At 36.7% G+C, this 21,875-nt stretch overlaps 2 protein-coding genes, 1 long non-coding RNA gene and 1 pseudogene across 4 annotated transcripts in view; 2 read left to right on the forward strand and 2 right to left on the reverse strand.

Moving 5' to 3' along the window:
- LOC309507286 (uncharacterized protein) overlaps positions 1-21,875 on the forward strand; it is a 72,761-nt gene that overhangs the window by 22,380 nt on the left and 28,506 nt on the right. The gene's annotated exons all lie outside the window — the stretch shown is intronic.
- The window catches only part of LOC309507292 (threonine synthase-like 1), a 75,555-nt pseudogene that overhangs the window by 12,026 nt on the left and 41,654 nt on the right, over positions 1-21,875 (forward strand). The window lies entirely within an intron of this gene.
- Positions 615-3,999, reverse strand: LOC309507289 (uncharacterized protein). The gene is made up of 7 exons (XM_082181459.1): positions 3,882-3,999; positions 3,595-3,721; positions 3,244-3,486; positions 2,887-2,978; positions 2,670-2,749; positions 2,441-2,562; positions 615-1,747 (listed from the first exon to the last, which is right to left on the reverse strand). Exons 3-7 carry the CDS (start codon positions 3,246-3,248, stop codon positions 1,711-1,713), a joined length of 336 nt encoding a protein of 111 aa, XP_082037585.1. The 5' UTR covers positions 3,249-3,486; positions 3,595-3,721; positions 3,882-3,999; the 3' UTR covers positions 615-1,710.
- LOC309507300 lies at positions 5,250-6,012 on the reverse strand. Its single transcript, XR_014209114.1, has 3 exons — positions 5,849-6,012; positions 5,564-5,743; positions 5,250-5,369 (listed from the first exon to the last, which is right to left on the reverse strand). It is a non-coding gene; the product is annotated as an uncharacterized lncRNA (long non-coding RNA).

Consider the following 21,875-nt stretch of genomic DNA (forward strand, 5'->3'; position numbering starts at 1 on the left):
GATACAAAAATTGCATTAATTACAACTAATAACTTTAATTTTAGGTTATTTACACTTCGACTAACAGTCCCTTTTTTACATTTTGTCGTGTTGCATAAAAATAATATTTGTTTACAGTATCATACTGGCAACAAGCCACTTGTTTCTATCTCTGCTTCCCTTTAGATGATGTAGACGAGCAGGAAAGTTTGGATCCTCTGTGTACGTTCCTGACATGGTTCAGAATCGATTTCCATTTTGCCACTCTTTCTGGTCCAGTGGTTGAAGATGATGCAGTCCAGTAAATGTGGTTTTTAATGCTTCTCTGCCAGTTCCGTAATTTTTCATCTTGGAAATGTTTTCAAGTTTCCTCACAATCCCTGTAAATAAAAATATAGACAAGCATTTTACTGCTGAGAATAAAAACAGTGATGTTCACAGTTTGCCACTACTAAATATTTGTGATATGCCTATAAACTGTCACAATTTCTTAATTTTCATATTATACCCACTTATAAATCTATGTTATTGAATAAAACCTTTTTCGATGTGCCACACATCATAAAACTGGTTGATGTTATGTTCTCTGAGGCAGAGTGTGAATTACCCCACCATAATTGGGGGGGGGGGGGGTACTGCTCCTTCACTTCTTCTATGACCATCATGGTCCACTACCATATCAATCCCCACCGTGATCGCCAAGTGCAACATGTGTTGTGCAACACACATACAAGGTCTAAACATGCGACAAACTGATAATCAGTATAGGCTACAGAATATCTCATTGTTATTATATATCCAAAAGAGAACTGTTTTGATCAACTCCCAAAAGTTAGAAGTTAAGTGCACTGAAATACCATTCTAATTACTAGTAAATAGTAATACCTTTACAAGAAGCCTATTGCCTATTTCAGGGTTTTCCTGCCTCAAAATGTGGCGCAGGTGGTAAAATCATAATAATTTATTTTAATAATAAGATAATAAAAATGTGTATTTTTTTGTAGATCATCATATAGCCTAATGTGTTTTCCACAATTTTTTCTGTTGGTGGAGATTGGTACCTCTAGGGGGGTCCGGGGGCATGCCCCCCCGGAAGAAAATTTTGTACATTTTAAAGATAAATTCATTAATCTGGTGCACTTTGAGTCGCCCGAATCCACTATTAAAAATAAAAAAATCCACCCGCAAACCGCCTATATTCTTTGATTTAGATATCTGCATCTGATCATCACATTACAATTATTCAAATTCTTAGTGTTAAGCATGATAATCTGGTAACATCACACTGAAGTAGGCTGATTTAAAATGAACATTTATTTAAAATAAAAGTTCTTCTTTTGGCAAAATTACATTTCCTTAATAGCCTAAACAGAGGCTTTACTCCCTTCAAGCTTAAATTGTCAATGTTTCATTACATCACTGTTTGAAAACACTCAGAATCATTTTTTGTACCTTTATAAAGGGCATTTTCCCCTAATTTTATTAAATGTATGCTCCATCTTTCATTTCAAATTCTTAAATTTGATAAATATATTCAATTAAAATAATTAGACACTAGTGTTGCGATTCAGGAGGCAGAGACAGATCCATATGCAACAATGTTTATTGACCAGTTAAGCCAGGCAAAACGAATAAGCCGAATGGCCAGAATCCAGGAACGGGCAGGGGTCGGGGCAGGCGGCAGACGACGGAATGAAGAGACGGGCAGAAGTTCAGGGCAGGCAGCGAGAATCAGAGTCCGGGGAACAGGCTTGGGTCAGAAGTCAGGCTGCAGACAATCGAGGAAACAAGTAAGGCAAGGATAATTCAGGAAAACGCTCAGACATGCAACACAGGGTGAAACAATACTTCGCACAGGACGCTGAGTGAGTGAGTAAGATATAGTATGAGTAATCAGTGATCATTCAGAACAGGTGCAGCGTAATCATAAATGATCCATACTAGGAGAAGTATGCAATGCTCTTAGTATTCTGGAGAGGGCGCTCGAGATTGAGTACAGGGAGAATCACGGAGACTGGATGCCGTAACAACTAGGCTGTTACCAATAAAATTAAATCATTTACATTGAAAAATGATAACTATTAAATTAGATTATTTTAAATATTTTTGAATATACAAATAAGGAATGTTGAAAAGAATGATACTTTATGAAACTAGCGTTTTGTCATTCAACGTTGACACTTGCTTGAGAAGGTGAAGTCGTTCTCTATCTCCTTCTAGCCACGGTGGTTAAAAATGGTACGGTCCACAATAGGGGTGTCTGAAATCGCTTTACATTAAAATGTTCCTACAGTGAAAATAGGAGTTGACTTGTATTGTAACTGTAATTATATTTTTTTCACAATATCAGAAAAATTATCTGACCCCCCCAAAACTGATATTTCTGTCCCCTACTGGGTCTTCATTGGGGGGTATAGTACCCCCCAGTACCCCCTGTAATTCGAACTATGCTCTGAGGTACTTTTGTATTTGTGGGTGGCGGTCAGTTACAATACACTCCAGAGTAACACCACGAGCTTCCAACAGGGCAAGGCTCCTCTGTAATCCTTTTTCCATGTGGTAGCTTCCTCCCACTTCGTTACTCTGAAATAGACAAGAATAGGGAACGAAACAATCATCTTAGACAAACCAGAAGTTTTAAACTTCTCAAAATGTACTTTTTTAAAATACTGATATTTCTTCTCTCCCACCTGAACCAGCTCTGGTGTGTCCACAACGGTGTTGGTCTGAAGGTCCATCAATGTATAGCTTCCAAACTTTGCAGAGTGGCCTTTGAAAGTAATATTACACAAAGCATTATTACCACGAGTGCATTGAATTCAGTTAGATACTACCTATGCATGTTATGCTTCATGATCCGGAAAATACCCGAGCATCCATGCATCCTTCTTATTTACAACTATGTACCTGGTGAGTCAGCCCTCATGTCACCTCCAACGATGACCCTTTCCCTTTCACTCAGGCGATCTAGCGTCTCATTTTGCCATTTTGCTTGAGCACTAAGAAACAAAAACTCGTACTGGTTAACAAATATTAAATACAAAAGTAACAAAATATAATAATAATAAAAATAATACAATTCTGAACCAGGGGTGTTAAACTCAGTTCCAGAAGGATCAACTTTTTTAATGAGCCTTAGAGAGTTGATTAGCTGCCTCAGGTGTGTTTAATAATGATTAGAGGTAAACTCTGCAGTGCTGTGGCCAACAAGGAACTCAGTTTGACACCCCTGTTCTAAAACAAATGCACAGTTTTGAAACTTACGACATGTCTGCTCTGCTGTCTCCGTTAAAGTTGTGTCCGTCTCTGCTGGATCAAATGTATAATCTTGCTCTTCAGGTGCTACTACAGATGATGTGTCCATTAGGGTTTCTTCGTCATCCTCTTCCTCCAGTTCCACACGAGGTCTCTTTGATGGCCACTTTATAGGTGTAGAGGTCCTAAATATTAAACCAGCTGCTGGTGACAAACTGTCAATGTCCGAAACTGTATCTGTCGTCTGGACACCTGTAATATACAAAGTAGTTGTGTGTTACTGTTATGTGACACTTATTGTGTAACAAGACTAGTTATAGGTCCTCTGTATAAGCAGTATCATGTAATACATAAACATACCTGAACTCCTGTAGCGAACATGAAACGTCTTCATTGATGACTGAGTACCAACAGACTTGGTCAGCGGTTTTGCGTCTGTCTGGCAAGCAACATCTCTGGTTTGGCTGCTCTGTTCTGATGTGCTGTCCTTAACAAATCAAGATTCCACTATCAGCGCGATAAAAAAATAACAACATAGCTGGACTCATGGTGCTATCACATGCTATCACAAACTTTATAAGTCTAACATATTATTATGAACTTGACAAATTCAAAGGCAATTTGGAAAACCAACGCGTAATACATACTTCTAGATGTGTAGCTGGATCACGAACAGTTGGCACTGCTACATCCTTCAGGAGCCATTTTTTTGCAAAACCTGCTTTATACTGAGCCTCATTCAAAAAGCTGTCCGGTGTAAAATGATTCGAGCAGACATAAACGAATTTTGGAAGAGTTGATGGATGCAGTGTAGCACTGCCCGCACAGCCTGTCTCATGACGACCCGTGAGAAGCAGTCACTCCAAGGTTGACGAGTGATTATGTCATACAAGGTCTCGTAGGCCTCCGGATACTCCATAACCAGAGAGAATTCTTTAGGATGTTCAAACCACTCGTACAGTTGTATGACGAAGGGGCTTATGGGTTCTCGCCTCATCATCATCAGCAGCGCCACTTCTGTAACGAGAAGTTCGGGATTCCCAGGCTAGAGAGAAGAAGCAGACAGAAGGTTAGCTGGGTAAAAATCTGAAGAAAACATCATTTTGAAATGTACTATTCTTTGATCTTTTTAGATGCGTTCAAACTTTCTAAGTCTAACATGTTATTATGAACTTGACAAATTCAAAGGCAATTTGGAAAACCAACGCGTAATACATACTTCTAGATGTGTAGCTGGATCACGAACAGTTGGCACTGCTACATCCTTCAGGAGCCATTTTTTTGCAAAACCTGCTTTATACTGAGCCTCATTCAAAAAGCTGTCCGGTGTAAAATGATTCGAGCAGACATAAACGAATTTTGGTAGAGTTGAGGGAGCATTTTCTTCAAAAACAAACTTAATCCACCTCGTCTTCAGCGGTTCAGATTTCGGGAGTAAATAGAGAGAGGCTATGTGGATTATTACATCCAGCCCAACGCTTGGGAGACATTCTCGTCAGTGCAGCGATGGCGGATGTGATGCCCGGAGAAAAATCTGTGGAAGCAGTTTTCCAGGATCTGGAGTGGCCTGAGAATGGAACATTTCAGATATCAAAAACTGTTTTTGTTTTATTTATTTTTTTATAATATTAATGATCAATGTCAGTGGTCACATCAAATTGTTACTTTGGTTTCACTTTATCTAGATCCATTGTTTTATTTAAAAAATGTCAGCGCTGGTCGAGAAAATAATATTATAATGGGGGAAATAATTTTAATATTCTGTAAAAACAAGCCTTATTTTTTTGTGGAAAACAAGATAATACTTTTTAAATAATGTTGGAGAAATAATGATTTACCATTATCATATAGTATCAAGCGCTATATAAATGAAGGTGATTTGACTATAACAAGAACATTACAATGAACACAAATTTGAAAATCTCACTACAAATAATCCAGAATTTAAGACAAAAGATAATAATCCTACTCTGCTTGTTACACTTCCACACACCTGAAACTGATCGAGTGAATCTCCTCAGCTTCTCCAATCTAGCGTAGTGTACGAACAAACCATGGATGTTGTAACATCTGCTCCAAGCTGGGGCGTTCAGCTGGATCCAGAGCAAGACACTGTCCAATCAAATCCCTGCAGTCTGTACACATTTTAATAAGGAGAGAGCTGGTTAGTCATGACCATGTGACCTGGCATTTTTGAAAACAGCGATGCTCTCGGTGTACGTTGAGCTACAGTATATATAAAAATTCTGACACACTATAACCTTTAACTTTCTGTACAACTCGTTTGCTTTATGTGTGTTTATCAATGTTATCATCATTATTCACTCACGTTTGGATAAGTTGGGGTTCTGAAATGTAACTTCGGCTTGTGTGATTTCCGTTCTATTACGAAAAGGAAGACAAAAGTTCGACAACTCGTACAGCAACACTCCTAGAGACCAGACGTTTGCTGGGACGGCGTGGAATCGAGGTTCTGTAATGACTTCAGGTGGGCAGTATTCCCGAAATCCTGTAAGGAAGACATTTGCACATTGTTGAGCTTTTTTTTTTTAAAGCATCATCAAAAAATTTGTAAGTCACTAGCTTCAGGTTTCCACACTCCCAAAACGCTCACCCCTGTATCTGTTGCTCTCGTAGCCTTCACTACTAAATAGCTGACCGCAGCCAAAGTCTATCAGCTTGAGATCTAGCGTGTCTTTCTCAAACAGGAAATTCTCAGCATGAATGTCATTATGGAAAACACCATGATGGATGCAGTGTAGCACTGCCCGCACAGCCTGTCTCATGACGACCCGTGAGAAGCAGTCACTCCAAGGTTGACGAGTGATTATGTCATACAAGGTCTCGTAGGCCTCCGGATACTCCATAACCAGAGAGAATTCTTTAGGATGTTCAAACCACTCGTACAGTTGTATGACGAAGGGGCTTATGGGTTCTCGCCTCATCATCATCAGCAGCGCCACTTCTGTAACGAGAGGTTCGCGATTCCCAGGCTAGAGAGAAGAAGCAGACAGAAGGTTAGCTGGGTAAAAATCTGAAGAAAACATCATTTTGAAATGTACTATTCTTTGATCTTTTTAGATGCGTTCAAAAGAGCCTTTTCAGCTCAAAGTTATTTGGTGCCTCTAGGCTTATTTGTTGATCACATTTATACCTAATGCTTCCTACGGGTGTATTAACTAAAGTAATCTGCACTTAAACAACTCAATACACATTCAGGTTTTGGCCAACTTACAATATAAAGATAACGATCATTGTCAATCTTGCGTATCCGCTTGATGGCAACCTGCACAAAAAAAAACAAAAAAACAGTTTCAATAACAGTAACAGTTTTCAAGCACCTGGCTTTGTATTAAGTATTAAACCATCTGTAAATTGTTTTAAATGTGTTTTGATGCATGCAAGAGCAAAATGTTTGTACAATTCAGTAAGATTTACCTTTTTGCCATCAAATTTGCGTGTTCCCAGGAAAACCCTGCCAAATACTCCGGATCCAATTAACTTTTCCACGTTATAGAGAGACTCAAAGGACTCTGAAAAACAAACAGAAAAATATGAGACAATTATTAGCTTGCTAGATCCATTGTTTTATTTTAAAAATATCAGTGCTGGTCGAGCAACAGTAAATGTGATCGGACGTGTTAAAAACTTGACTCAGTTATGCATGAAATAGCTAAATCTCTATCTGTAGACTTTGCACTGCCAAGCCTTATTTCAGTCTCACCTGTTGAGCTCTCGTTCACAGGAGAAGCGTCCACGGCACGCCGAGCAGTTCGGCCAGTTGATGTCTCTGTTGGCTCGACAGGTACTTGACCCGGCAGCGGAGGACACAGAAACCCTTCGAAGCTGTTGGACCTGGACAAACCCTTGTCGCTTGGGCTCTCCGATCCATCGCCACTCCAGCTCCCCTCGACGCTGTCCGAGCCTCGGCTGCTCAGACTCAACAACTCTCTACTTCCTCTCTCGACATGGGCCTCAGGGGGGGGTGAGGACCAGGGTGAGGACCAAGCTGAGGATGGCGTGATGCCCGGAGAGGAATCTGTGGAAACAGTTCTCCGGGATCCAGAGCGACCTGAGGATGGAACATTTCAGATATCAAAAACTGTTTTTATTATTTTTTTATTTTTATTATATTAATTATCAATGTCAGTGGTCACATCAAATTGTTACTTTGGTTTCACTTTATTTTGGTCCCTTTAAAACATTCTATAAGTCTATCAGTAACATTGCACCTACATGTCTACTAACTCTCATTAGAGTATTAGTAGAGTATTAGTAGACTTATAGTTAGTAGAGTGTCTGTTGCTAGATCCATTGTTTTATTTAAAAAATGTCAGCGCTGGTCGAGAAAATTATTTTATAATGGGGGAAATCATTTTAATATTCTGTAAAAACAAGCCTTATTTTGAGTGGAAAACAAGATAATACTGTTTAAAATAATGATGGAGAAATAATGATTTACCATGATTTGGCTTGACGCCGGAGTGATCTGGAGAAGGTGACGATGATGGTTCAGAAACAGGATCTGCTGGAGGAATAAAAGGCTCCACAACATTTCTGCTGAAAAAACCCCTCCAGCGCTTACGGAAACGACCAGGTTTCTTCATTCGTTCTGGAGCTTTTTCTGAAATGAAGAAAAAACAAATGAAAACAACTATTAAACCCATCTCTGACGTCAAATTAAGCAATGACATAATGATATAACTTACATTTTACTATTCAAATCTTATCTGTAAAGTTACAAATCTAAAGTAATGGGAATTGTTCACGCTATCCACCTGACTTCTGCTTAATGCCTGCTAGGGATGTCAACGATTAATCGACGATCGATTAATTGTCGATAATACATTTAATCGATACAACTTATCGATCATCGATTAAGCAGGTCTTCATGCGCGTGCGCGCTGCTCAACCGCGAAACATGTAAGCGAGCGCGCTGGAGTTATGTTTGGGACCATTTTTCACCTTCATCATGACTATAAGTTTGCGTGTGCATTCGCAGGCTTTTGTTTTGTGCAAATGTAAGTTGTAATACAGTTTATTGTCTGTAGGCCTATCTATATCTGATTGATCTCATATTGGATGCATTTGGTTAAGAATGAACTCTGTAGTAAAGCGTCAGCTTAAGCGCGCGCAGCTCAAACGGCAGTGCACGACTAATAATGACTATTGGGACTGTAATATTACATAACATTATAAAGATTACAATATTGTAATAAAACATTGTGAATTATTTGGGTTTAGTTGCTGTGTCACGTTGCTCCAGGAAGACCGCGTCCACAACATGAGTAGTTCTGAATGAATATGGCACGTAACTTAGTTCAAGTTCACTTGAGCATGAATTTGCGTCATTTTGTGCAGATATAATTTGTAATATTATGTTTATTTTGAATATATCTGATTAATCTCATATAGGATGCGTTTCTTTTAGATAAATAACGTGCTAGCAAAGTTATCCAGTTTAACGGTAGCAGATTCATTCAGCGCGTGCAGTTGTCCCAGGAAGAGCGCGTCCACAACAGTCACACATTCTAAGCGCATATGAGGCGGCGTTGGTGACACGTTGTATTAGTAGTTATATTTGATTATTAAATAATTCATTTAATTATCAATCACATCGAAACATTTTACAATCCTACTAGCCCTTTATTTATATTTAAAACCATTCTAATTGATTTGGTGAGGAACAGCGTTTTGAGCAGCATTTGCAGACCCTGTCATGCTGTCATAGCCACTGCAGTAGACGCATATCGCAGTATTAAGGCTAACGATTAATCGATTAATTGATCGTTAATTTAAACGACGATCGATCATGGGAATTTGTGAAAATTGACATCCCTAATGCCTGCATAAATGTCCCAACATATTATTTCACAATATTAACAGTAATTTTATTTCACTATTATCACGATTACGAGGTGATTCCGATTCAACGCTAAAGTTATTTTTCTTATTTTATCTGATCTTTAATTAAAAAGAAAACATACATTTCCAGGCTTCATTTGGCCAACTCTGGCACATGTGGCTCAGTTCTTGTAATGGTAAAGATCATATGGGCCATATCTAAATATAGATATATTTTATTAAACACATTTATTAAATGCATAGCAATGTCTTATTTATGACATAACTGACTCTGTAATACTCGGCACGACAGCCATTTTGACAATTTTGCATGTTTTTGACAATTCAAGAGCAATAAGTGGTGAAATTGAATTCTTTTCTGGATCGTATGCTGTCTGTGAAGCGGCTTTCTGTGCGTGTGTTTCTGGTGTGTGTCAGACAGCCATCGAGCTCATGCCTTATTGAGAACGTTTTGCTAACATTCCCATTCAATTAAGAAAACATTATTTCTAAATGTTCCCTGAACGTTCAAAACGTCCAGTTTTTTCAACGTTTCAAAAATGTTTTATCTTGGTTAAAGGAACATTCTATTTTATAATTTTTCATTATGGGAACGTTACTTTTGAATGTTCTCGGAATGTTCCGAAAATGTCAGATGAATGTTGGAAAAAATTGGTTTCACTTTATTTTGGTCCCTTTAAGACATTCTATAAGTCTATAGGGGAATTATCACCCTACGTCACACGGCGTCACGCAGGTTCTACTGCGCATGTCGGGACCAAAAGTGGTCAAAAAAATATGCGGAGAACATTACGAAAATTAAATATAAAATGTTTTAAATCGAGCTATTAGTATTATTCTTATCCGTATCCGTGTAAGGATCAGCTGTTAAACGGGTCTTTCTGCAACCACGATGCGCACGCATCCCGGATGTTTACAAACCTATAATTGGTCTATAAGTAACACTGCACATGTCTACTAACTCTCATTAGAGTATTAGTAGAGTATTAGTTGACCGTTAGGGTTAGATGTTAATGTTGGAGAAATAATGATTTACCATTATTTGGCTTGACGCCGGAGTGATCTGGAGAAGGTGACGATGGTTCTGGAATAAAACGCTCCACAACAGTCACAGCACTACCGGAACAGCAGCTGAAAAGTCCCTTCGTAGCCTTCCAGATCCTGAGGCTAAGACGTTCTGGAGCTTTTTCTGAAATGAAGAAAAAACTAATGAAAACAACTATTAGACCCATCTCTGACATCAAATTAAGCAATGACATAATGATATAACTTACATTTTACTATTCAAATCTTAATAGTAAAATGCTCCTCCCAACAGACATTCAGTTGTCTACAAGTAAAATTGCACCTACATGTCTACTAACTCTCATTAGAGTATTACAGGGTACCTGCACAATTTTTAAAGTCAAATTTAAGGCTTTTTAAGACCTTTTTAAGACCTGAAGAAATCAAAATGAATACCGTACATTAGGGGTGCGCAATATTGACAAAAATATGTCTCGATATTTTCAACGTTTTGTCGATAATAATTAGATGATATTTTTTAATTATTTAATGATTTACTGTACAGTTTTTTTATGTTTTAATTAAAGAATACTTTAAATATGAAACTAAAACCACCAGTAGGTGGCGGCAAGTCACTGTCTTAATAAGCGAGTTGTTGGAGTCATTTATTCAACCGATTTGTTCAAACCATAGATATTATATAGAGACTAGATGCCCTATTGGCCGCTGGGCACTGAGAAATGCGGCCGCCATCTTAAACCGGTCGTGTTCCTAGTTTCGTTGCGTGGCAGCAGTGAAGATGCTAGAGCACTGTGGAGTATTTTCCTGTTCTAATCGGCGGACCATCGCAAATAGGGCCCGGGGGATTACTTTTAACATTACCGTACTATTGGTTGTATTTTGTGAATAGAATATAACCAGATAATTGAGAAGGAGCAAGGATCTTTGATATTACTGTACTGATATCGTAGCCAGCTAACGTTAGCTAGGCAATGTTTACTGCACCAGCCGGTGTTCACCTGACATGGAGAGGTGGGGTAAAGTAATAATTACAAGAGCTTCTCGGTTATTTTAGTCCCGTCCGAATGTGCCATCTCAGTAATCATTTCGGACAATGTCAGTAAAGATTACGGCGACTTTTACCTTCTGTAAAAAGGTCCAGGAAAATTACCTCAGGTAACGTTAACGTTTATAAACGTGCGAATAGACCCTCTGTAAATCAAGTAATTTCGTGTTTAAAAGTAGTTTCCTGTGGTTTTTCAAGTATTGAGACGCTTGAAAAGGCATTCAGTTGCGTGTTTTCTCCCTCCCTCAACTCAAGTGTTTTCCACATACCATTCAGATCAGAAAGAAGTTCGAAAGCACTTGTAAGAGGCACGAAACTTACTTTTACCGCAATCCAATCTTAAGTTAATTCATACATTGTTCGACCGGACATAACTGTTTTATATATATATAAATATAGGTTATTTGTGTTTGCGCACGTGATATCAGGAAGCAATGTAAATGTAAAACACACACGTTTCTTCAACTTATTAAAATATCTTACTTTACTGCAACTATCTGTTTCTGCTTCTTTATCATATTTATAGTGTGTGATTTATAAAATAGCTTATATCCTACATCACATATTTTGATTTTGGACGTCTGGTCACTTTATATCTTATATCAGAATATTATATTACTGTTAAGCCTACTATGAATATTAAAATACGCCGAACCATGTGTCCTGTATAATAGCTACATGAATGACCTTTGCAGCAAACAAACCCGCGTGAAAATCAGTTCGGTATTCAGTGAGGTATGATTAATTAAATGCGCTGACAGCTCATTGCACCTGCCATACAGATTACACTGAGTGGAGCGGGTGACCGGTCTAAGATGGCGGCCCCACGGCTCGCCCGCGCCAGTAGGCAGTAGCGGTCGATAGGGCGTCTATCTATATGATGTCTATGGTTCAAACGGCTGATTCATTCAGAAAACAAGTGATTGTTCATTGAATCGTTAAAATGATTCGTTCAAAACGCGGATTTCAGTAAAAAACAAATCTGTCTGTTGGACTACGGCTTCATTATGAAATTCTCGTCGGCGATATAAAGTGAAAATTGACAATATTGTGTCCAAAAAGTAACTCACAATGTTAACTTTATTGTTCATTTAACTGTTGTATAAAATAAATAGCACATTTGCAATTGTGCAAAGGAAAACGGCACTCTTGATCATGTGATATTCTAATATAACAACATAATATTATATAAATATAAGACAAAAACTAATTTGGGGACATCTATAACTGCACTGACACATCACGCAGTGAAAGCAAGCCTGACAGACAAACGTGATGTCAGCTCGCACTCGCAGTGCCTCGTACATAGTTAAAACAATGATTAAAATATCATCATAGTTCATAGACAATATTGCACACTCCTAAGCACATAAAGAATGAACTTACAATCGAACTGACATTTACTCGTTTTCTTCTCTCCTCTCGCGTGCAGGAGACAGACGTAGGCTAATATACTGCCGTAAGTGACGCGAATTGTCACGTGAACAAGCAAATCCACAAAGATGACAAAGATAGAAATAAAAATAATAATACGTAGGCCTACGCTAATTAGATAGTTTTAATTTCGAAAGCATTTAGATAAGTCTAAGTCAAAGTGTCATCTGAAATGTAAGACCTTTCATAAGTAAAAATAAGACTTTTTATGGCCTTAAATAAAAAAAATCGAATTTAAGACCTTTTAAGGATCCGCGGGGACCCTGTATTAGTAGAGTATTAGAATGGTAGGGTTAAAATAAGTTGACATGTAGTTGAAAAGTTACTTGTTGTCAGTACAAGTGTCTGTTGGTGGAGCATTACAATAAAGAGTTTGCAGATATTAAGGAGAGAGTCTACTGATACTCTAATGAGAGTTAGTCGACATGTAGTTGCAAAGTTACGTATAGTCAACAGAATGTTCAAAAGGGACCATCAAAATAAAGTATTATCGTTACTTTAGTTGGTTTAGTTGACAAATCAGCCATTGAAAATAGAAATAGAAACTAAGCCATTACATCTTTATTAAAAGCCTATTCTGACCTCTGCGAGAGTGGTTAGATGAAGTGGACGGACGTCCAACATCTGGGTTCTGCTTCGCCCTCGTCCCGTGAGCCTGACCTGTGGACACAGAAACAGAAAACTCAGAAGACAGAGATGGTAAATATCCAGGACGATCCTGGCTCTGTGTCTGGGTCGGGTCTGGCAGCGGCAGAGGTGGACAGTAACAAAGTACATTTATTTGAGTACTGTACTTAAGTACACTTTTTGAGTATCTGTACTTTACTTGAGTACTATTTTTTCTGGAAACATTTTACTTTAACTTCACTACATTTGAAAGACAAGTATCATACTTTTTACTCCACTAACGTTACATTTATGTCAAGGTCCTTGAGTAGAAAGTAGTTGGATTCTGACATCAATCTGACTTTCATTTTCAATGTTGGGTTTGGTCTTTTAAATGCTCATTTTGTCATTGTTTTGGAGCACACTAGCTTATAACAGTGGCTGACATATTCATCCTAAAAGCCAAAAATCTTTAAATAGGGCACTATTTGAGGGAACAGCCCGAAACTATTGTGGACGTTATTGAGAGCACTTATTCAATCTCACATTCAATCCCACTACAGGAACTGTGTTCTAGAAATAAATTATATATTGATATGAGGGTGGGTAGGCATGCAGGCATAGATTCAGAGGCATAAGGTACTGTAAGTATTACAAACAATAATAAAACAATGCATTGACATTTACTTTTAATTTTTCATACTTAAGTACTTTTAAAAACAAGTACTTCTGTACTTTTACTCAAGTAAAAATCAGTCTTTTCAACTTTTACTTGTAACTGAGTAATATTTGACCAGAAGTATCTGTAACTTACTTTCACTCAAGTAAGGAAATTGTGTAACTTACTTTGTCCATCTCGGGGCAGCGGATCCTGATCACGGTCATCAGAATCGGACGTCCAAACCTCCCGACCAGCCGTCTGACCGAAAGCAGCTCTCCTGGATCTGGAGTGCTCTAAGGATGGAATATTTCACATATCACATAACGTTAGTTTAATCATAATAATCAATAATCAATGTCTGTGGTCAATTACAGATTTTTACTTCAGTTAAGTTACTCAAATTCAATTCAAGTTTATTTCACATGCAATGAATCAAATAAATGGGATCAAATGGGATCAGTCAGTCATTGTACAACACACCATAACAAATAAATAAAAAATTAAAGCACTCACTTCCTCTTTCGCCCATCATGAAATTACGAGCCATAACCTCCTCCAACCTCCTCCAAACTGCAATAAAATCGGTACAAACAAAATACAAGACAATACAATACAATACAATAGAAATCTCCTCAGAAATAACGTTACTCCCCTGAAAAAAAATATCAAACAAAAGTATTATCAGAAATTATATGAATTATATAATATAATTAAATTATATATCGTTTTTCAAAAAGTATATATCCTCCGATGTCCTTCAAGAATATAAGTCTCCTCTCAGCAATCCGGAAAAGCTTCAAAGTAGCAAGTTTCGGCCAGAAAATTCTCCGCAAAAGTCAGTCTGTTAATTCGCCTCGTCTCTCAATCAACAGACAGCGGTCGATCGTCGAGCAGAGAGATACATGCAGATCGCAGAATTCATAAAACGCGTCGCCATAGCAACTAACATTCGAATCATAACATGCACGCACGCCCAGACAGCGACCGGTTCGAGTGTAAATATATATGCAGTCAGAATTCATAACCTACATAGCAACTAAAATTCGAACCACGCATGCACACGCACATCGACTCTGATTTATTAAATAATTGCAACCTTAATGTTGACGTTTTCTTTAATATGATTTTCATTCTTTCAGACCAGTTTTATTATTAAAACCCGTGGAAAATGCGCGCAAAAAGGCACAAGAGAGAATAAATCGGACATCATATAAATTCATAATTAAATTGGCCCTTTTACGCATATATATCAAGGCCAATCAGCTTTCAATATCACTAATACACCATCCAACCGGTTAGTAGTAGTGGTGAAGAAATCCACATTATTTTTGAATTCTCTATTAAAATTGTTCACAATTGCTACCCAGTTGAGTTAACTATAAACGTGCTAAATTTGCTCTGCAAGTGAACGTCGTCTTGTGGTGCCATCTTATATATTTTTTTAATAATATTTATTATCAATGTCAGTGGTCTGGTCACTTCAAATTGTTACGTTGGTTTCACTTTGTTTTGGTCCATTTAAAAAACAGCCTAAGCGAATGTTTATATATATGTTTATTTTTCTGATTCATCAGAATCATCACATTACAATAAAATCAACTGTATTTAGATGGGAAAATGATTCTCATTTGTTTCATTTCATTAGCCTCCAGACTTGCTTAAAAAAAAACAAAAAAACAGAACCATTAAAGCTATTTTTGTGACAGTAACGTCATATAATATATAATATTATAATATTGAAAGTATTGATTTTAGAAATACATCTTATTACGTATGGTATACATAACATATTGTGCTTTTTATTTATTTAGTTAAATTACAAACATTTCAAGTAGCCTACAATGCAACAAAAAACTAAATGAATACAAGACACTGTAAATACAATTCAAAATGTATAAACCAAAGAACAACTAAAGTATAAATGTACATAATAATAATAAAATAAAAAATTAATAATAAATACAGAAATTAAAGTTTATAATATCAGGGCAGTTATATGTATTTGAAAAGCTTTAAAATTTGTATTGTTTTTATAAGCTTTTTGTTTTGTGATCTCATGTTTAAAAGATATTCTAAGTATATTGTGAGATCAGTGTTATAAAAGGTAATATAGGAGGGTTTCTTTTGAGTTATTTTTGTCTTATGGATATAAAACTTCGCCAAAATAATTAAAAGATTAATGATATAATTTTGTTTTTCAGAAAAAGAATTCACAAATCTAATGACTAGGCAATTTTAAATATTAATATTACACATATTAATTCCATTGGCTGGTCCAGCAACCAATCGCATTGCATCTCGCGTGGGCCGAGGTTCCGTATCTGCTTTACTTTTCGAAATGGATGATCCCCATGGAGAGAGAACCTGGATTTGTAAAGTTGGGACGGTTGTTTTATTCTCAACGATATGAAAAGTGTTGCCACTCCCATTTATTGCACGTTCCCCCGAAATTATATTGCACGACCCGTAAATATGCAGGCAAACGCGGTTGCCTACTATATCAGTCGAGCCAATAGTGCGGCAAGATACTGAAATAGGATTATTATTAACCAATCAGATGTAGCTTATTTAGAACAGCTGTTACACGTATGATTCAGCTTTCGGACACGAGCAGCAGCAAATTGACCATCGCCAAGGACATTATTTCTGTGATTGTAAGTATTAATTTAATTAGAATATGATATCTATATAAAATGTTTGTTTTGTACGCTGTGTTGTTAAGCGTCTCGTTAGTGTCGTTTTAACCCTTGTATGGTGTTCGGGTCTGTAGGACCCGGTTTCATTTTTTATCAAAAGAAAAATTATACGATTAATTCTCATTTTCTCATTTTCTGTGAAGAATATATATCTGAACACATTTTCAATGACCACACCACACACACACACCCACACCCACACCCACACCCACACAGGCTGTCCGGCTAAACCCGGGGCTAATAAAAGTGTGGAAATTGTAGGTCCTGTGTACCTTTACTCTGTCCTCCTCCTCCTGTCAGAGCATATTGTTATTGTGTGTGTGTGTGTGTGTGTGTGTGTGTGTGTGTGTGTGTGTGTGTGTGTTCTTGTATATGGTTTATGAGGACACAAATGTGTATAATGACATGGGTATTACAACGTAAACATGGTTTATGAGGACATATGTGTCCTTCTAAACCAAACGGCATAAAAAACATACTAAATCTGTGATTGGTAGGTTTAGGGGTAGGGTTAGTGTAGGGGGATAGATTATACAGTTTGTACATTAGAAAAACCATTACGCCTATGGAGAGTCCTCATAAACCACATATCTGAGTGAGTGAGTTGTGTGTGTGTGTGTGTGTGTGTGTGTGTGTGAGATTGTAAGTGTGAGTGCAAGAGTGAGTTCTGTGTTTCTTAAAGGTATACTCCACCAGACAGTTTTAGATACCATTGACTTCCATAGTAGGAAAAAAATATATACTATGGAACGGAAGTCAATGGTATCTAAAACTGTCTGGTTACTGACATTCTTCTAGATATCTTCCTTTCTGTTCAGCAAAAGAAAGAAATTCATACAGGTTTGAAACAACATGAGGGTGAGTATATGATGACAGAATTTTCATTTTTCGGTGGAGTATCCCTTTAAAGGGTCAGTAAGAAGCCAATATTCTAACTGGAGAGCTAACTGTACGTTCACATCGCCGCCGACTTGAGCTGCAAAGAAGCTCTGGCCGCCCTGTCAAGGACGCTTGTCAAAAAGTACGGGGAAGCTTGTTGACGCTTTGGCCGCTCTGAAGTCTGTGTCACACCATGAAATGTTATAACGACAGCATTTTTATAACCGTTTTGGTCACATTTGGTCGGGAAAAAATTATAATTAGCTATTATTATTATCATTAACAGTGAGTGCGCGCGCGCGGCCGGGGCTCTCTCTCTCTGCTCGTTCGTATATATGTCCTGTCAAGCGCGCCCTGTTAAACTGACAGGACTTAAAAACACATGCAAATGATAAACTTTCACTCTATGGTTAAACTGTGCAATTAATCCGATAATGATAAGAAACCCAGCAACGGCGATGATCAACTTCTCCTCCATTTTCTCGGAACTAATGTTTTGGTAGGAACGAAAGTTTACATCGTATGTTTCTCCGGAATCAGCCATCGCGAAGGACGTCTATATTTTATTTTTATTTATTTTTTATTGCAATTTTAACAAACAGAACAAGTCGATACATACAAGAAATATAAACAATCTTTCAAAACAAAAGAGAAATTATGATTCAGTATACATTAAAAGAGGAAATGTGAAAGACATTTAAATCTATTCAACAATAGTCTTAAAAAGGAAAAAGAGAGAAGAGAAGAAAAAGAAAGAAGAGGGCACAAAAAAGAAAAACATATTAAGGGAGAATATTAAACATGGCACAAATTTTGGATGTTTTCATTGCTTTCTTGTTAACAGAAGTTGAAATTGTATTTAAATACATCTTCAATTCTTCTTTGAAAAAGCTAAAGTGGGGTTTACTTTTCATATATTTACATTTATGGATATGAAACTTTCCAATATATAAAAGAAGGTTTATACAAAAACTTGCATTAATTAGATTCTTGTCTTTGACATAAAACCCAAAAAGAATGTGTCTAAATGATAAAGAAAAGTTACAAAAAACCTTTTGGACAATCAGAGCATCAATATTATTCCAGAAAGACCGAGCAAAAGGACATTCCCAAAACAAATGATCAACAGTTTCAGAAGAGGCTTCACAAAAAGAGCAGGAAGTATCAATATCATTTCTAAATTTCTTTAAAAAGTATTTAACTGGATAAAATCTTTGAATAATTTTATAGGATATTTCTTTAACTTTATTTGTTAGAAAGAATTTCTGAGGAAGTGACCAAACATATGACCATTTAATAACATCAAAAAGGTTATTCCAATAAGAAATGGAGGAAGGAATTGAAGTAACAGGGTCCAAAAATAATGACCTGATTTTATAGTTGGATTTATGTATTGAAAAACAAATAGAACCAACCACAGTGGATTCAGGGCTAGGGGGATCAACAGAAGTCACTGTAGCACTATTGTTGTTTCTAAACAGCATACAGATTTCCAAAGAGATGGCCTTGAAAACTATATTAAATTCTTTACTAGATACTGGAAATTGGTATCCTGAAACAAAATCGGAATAATTCAATAAATTACCTTCGCTATCAAATAGCTGGTTTACTAACATCACTCCATTATTGAACCAGTTTTCAAGAAATAAAGATTTCCTCTTATGTAGAATATTACAGTTGTTCCAAATTAAAAAATTGTGTGGCGAGAAATTATGCTTGTAAATAAATCTCCAAGCCATAAGCATCTGCTGGTGATAATTGGAAAGTTTGACAGGAAGTTTACTGACTGAATAATTGCACATTAAAAGGAAATGTATACCTCCTAATTGAGAAAATATATATCTTGGGATTATACTCCAAATAGAAGATTGATTGTGAAGGAAACGTTTAAGCCAATTGATTTTTAAAGTATTGTTAAGAGAATCAAAATCAATGAAATTTAAGCCACCTTTATTATAAGAATTCAAAATAACTGATTTTCTAATATAATGAGTTTTATTTTTCCAAAGAAATTTGAGCAACATTACATCAATCAACTTGCAAGTAGATTTATCCACAAATAAAGACTGAGCAGCGTAGGATAAGCGGGAAATCCCTTCTGCTTTAGTAAGCAGAGTTCTGCCTTTCAAAGATAGATCTCTTAACAACCAAAGGTTAAATTTTTTTTGTGTTTTCTCCACAACTGAACTAAAATTCATCTTACATCTTAGTTTAGTATCTTTTATTATTTTTATTCCTAAATAGGTGACACTTTCTTTGATGGGAATGTTTGAGATAGAAGTTTCAGCACATTTTTTTATCGGGAGTAATTTATTAACATTAAGCAAAAGGCCAGATGCATTAGAGAAAGACTGAAGAGAGGTTAAAGCAATTGGGATCTGAGAGACATCTCTTAGAAACAATGCTGTATCATCTGCCAGTTGGCTAATAAACAATTCCGTACCAGCAATAGAAATTCCCTTCACAGGGCTCTCTTTAATATGTAAATTAAAAAATTGTGTAGCTATTAGAAAAAGATATGGGGAAATGGGGCAACCTTGTCTTACACCACGCTTTAAAGAAAATCTAGGAGAAGTGCCATTATTGAGTCGGATAGAGCTATTACCATTACAGTAAAGCATTTTAATACATTTGCAAAAAAAATGACCGAAACACAATCTGTGCAGGGCTTGTAACATAAATTCGTGTTCTGAGCAATCAAAGGCTTTATAATAGTCAAGAAAGAGGATAAAACTATCAGTAGAAATAAGATCTGAATAATCCAACAAGTCAAAAATCAAGCGTATATTATTAGAAATATGTCTCTGATGTATAAAACCTGATTGGCACTCATCTATTATATTATTAAGAATAAGTTTTAGCCTTTTTGCTAAAACTAAGGCAATCATTTTATAATCGGTATTCAATAAGGAAATCGGGCGCCAATTTTCTAATAGAAGGGGATCTCTATTGGGCTTGGGAATCAAAGTTATTAGCCCTTGACATAAAGAGGAAGGAAGCGTTGTTTTCTCAATACTCTCTAAAAACATTTTATGTAAAAAAAGGTGCTAATTTTTTACTAAATGCTTTATAAAACTCTGCAGATAGCCCATCAGTACCTGGGGATTTGTTACTTTTTAAATTATTTATAGAATCAAGAATTTCTGAAAGACTAATGGGTGCATCACACAGACTACAATCTTCATTATTAATTTGTTTTATGTGAGATAAGGAATCAAAAAATTCCGTGTTCATTCAAAAATTCAAAAAAAAAAAGAATATTATTATAAATCTTTCCTTCAAAGGAATCCCTTAAGACTTAAATCTTTCAACCTTCTTTTAACCTTCAATCTTCTTACGACTTCCATCTATCAACTTTCCTTTAACTTTCTTTTCTCCCTCATTTACTCACACGTTCTTTCCACTTTCTTTAGCACTTTAGCACTGCGTTCACATTCTTTCTCAGACGAAAACTTTAATATCGTCATTTAAATACTGTTCTACTTTCAGACCCACATTAATACACGTCACTTTCACATTATCACCTTCTGAGTGGGCATTTACAGTTGCGGGCTAAATGCCCTGCTGACATAGGAGAAATTAAAATAATTAAAAGAAATAAGAATAATTAAAACAGTTTAGAAAAATAGAATAAAATACAGTACAGTAAAAACAGTCGGACGAACAGCGGCACAGTGCTCATTCAGTAAATGCATAGCTAAACAAAAGTGTTTTGAGTCTGGATTTGAATGTGACCACTGTAGGAGCACATCTGATCTCTTCTGGAAGCTGGTTCCAGCTGTGGCTGGCATAATAGCTAAAAGCAGACTCACCATGTTTAGAGTGAACCCTTGGTATTTCTAGCTGATATGATCCTAATGATCTGAGTGATCTGTTGGGTTTATATTCAGTGAGCATATCTGCAATGTATTGAGGTCCTAGGCCATTGAATGATTTATATACCAGTAATAATACTTTAAAATCAATCCTAAATCTAACTGGGAGCCAGTGTAAAGACCTGAGGACTGGTGTGATATGTTCATATTTTCTGGTTCTGCTCAGAATCCTAGCGGCAGCGTTCTGTATGAGCTGCAACTGTCTTATGGTCTTTTTGGGAAGGCCAGTGAGGAGTCCATTACAATAATCCACCCTGCTGGTGATGAAAGCATGCACAAGTTTCTCTAAGTCTTGTCTGGAAACAAAGCATCTAATTCTTGCAATATTTTTCAGATGATAGTATGCTGATTTAGTTATTGCTTTGACATGACTACTGAAACTAAGGTCTGACTCTAGTGTCACACCAAGATTCCTGACTTGATGTTTAGTTGTTTGACCCCTGGAGTGAAGGTATGCGTTCACTTTGAGAACTTCATCTTTGTTTCCAAACGCAATAACTTCAGTTTTGTCTTTGTTTAATTGAAGAAAGTTTTGACACATCCAACTGTTGACT

Source organism: Leuciscus leuciscus (genome assembly GCF_965113295.1).
Source record: "Leuciscus leuciscus genome assembly, chromosome: 10".
NCBI classification, from domain to species: Eukaryota; Metazoa; Chordata; class Actinopteri; order Cypriniformes; family Leuciscidae; genus Leuciscus; species Leuciscus leuciscus.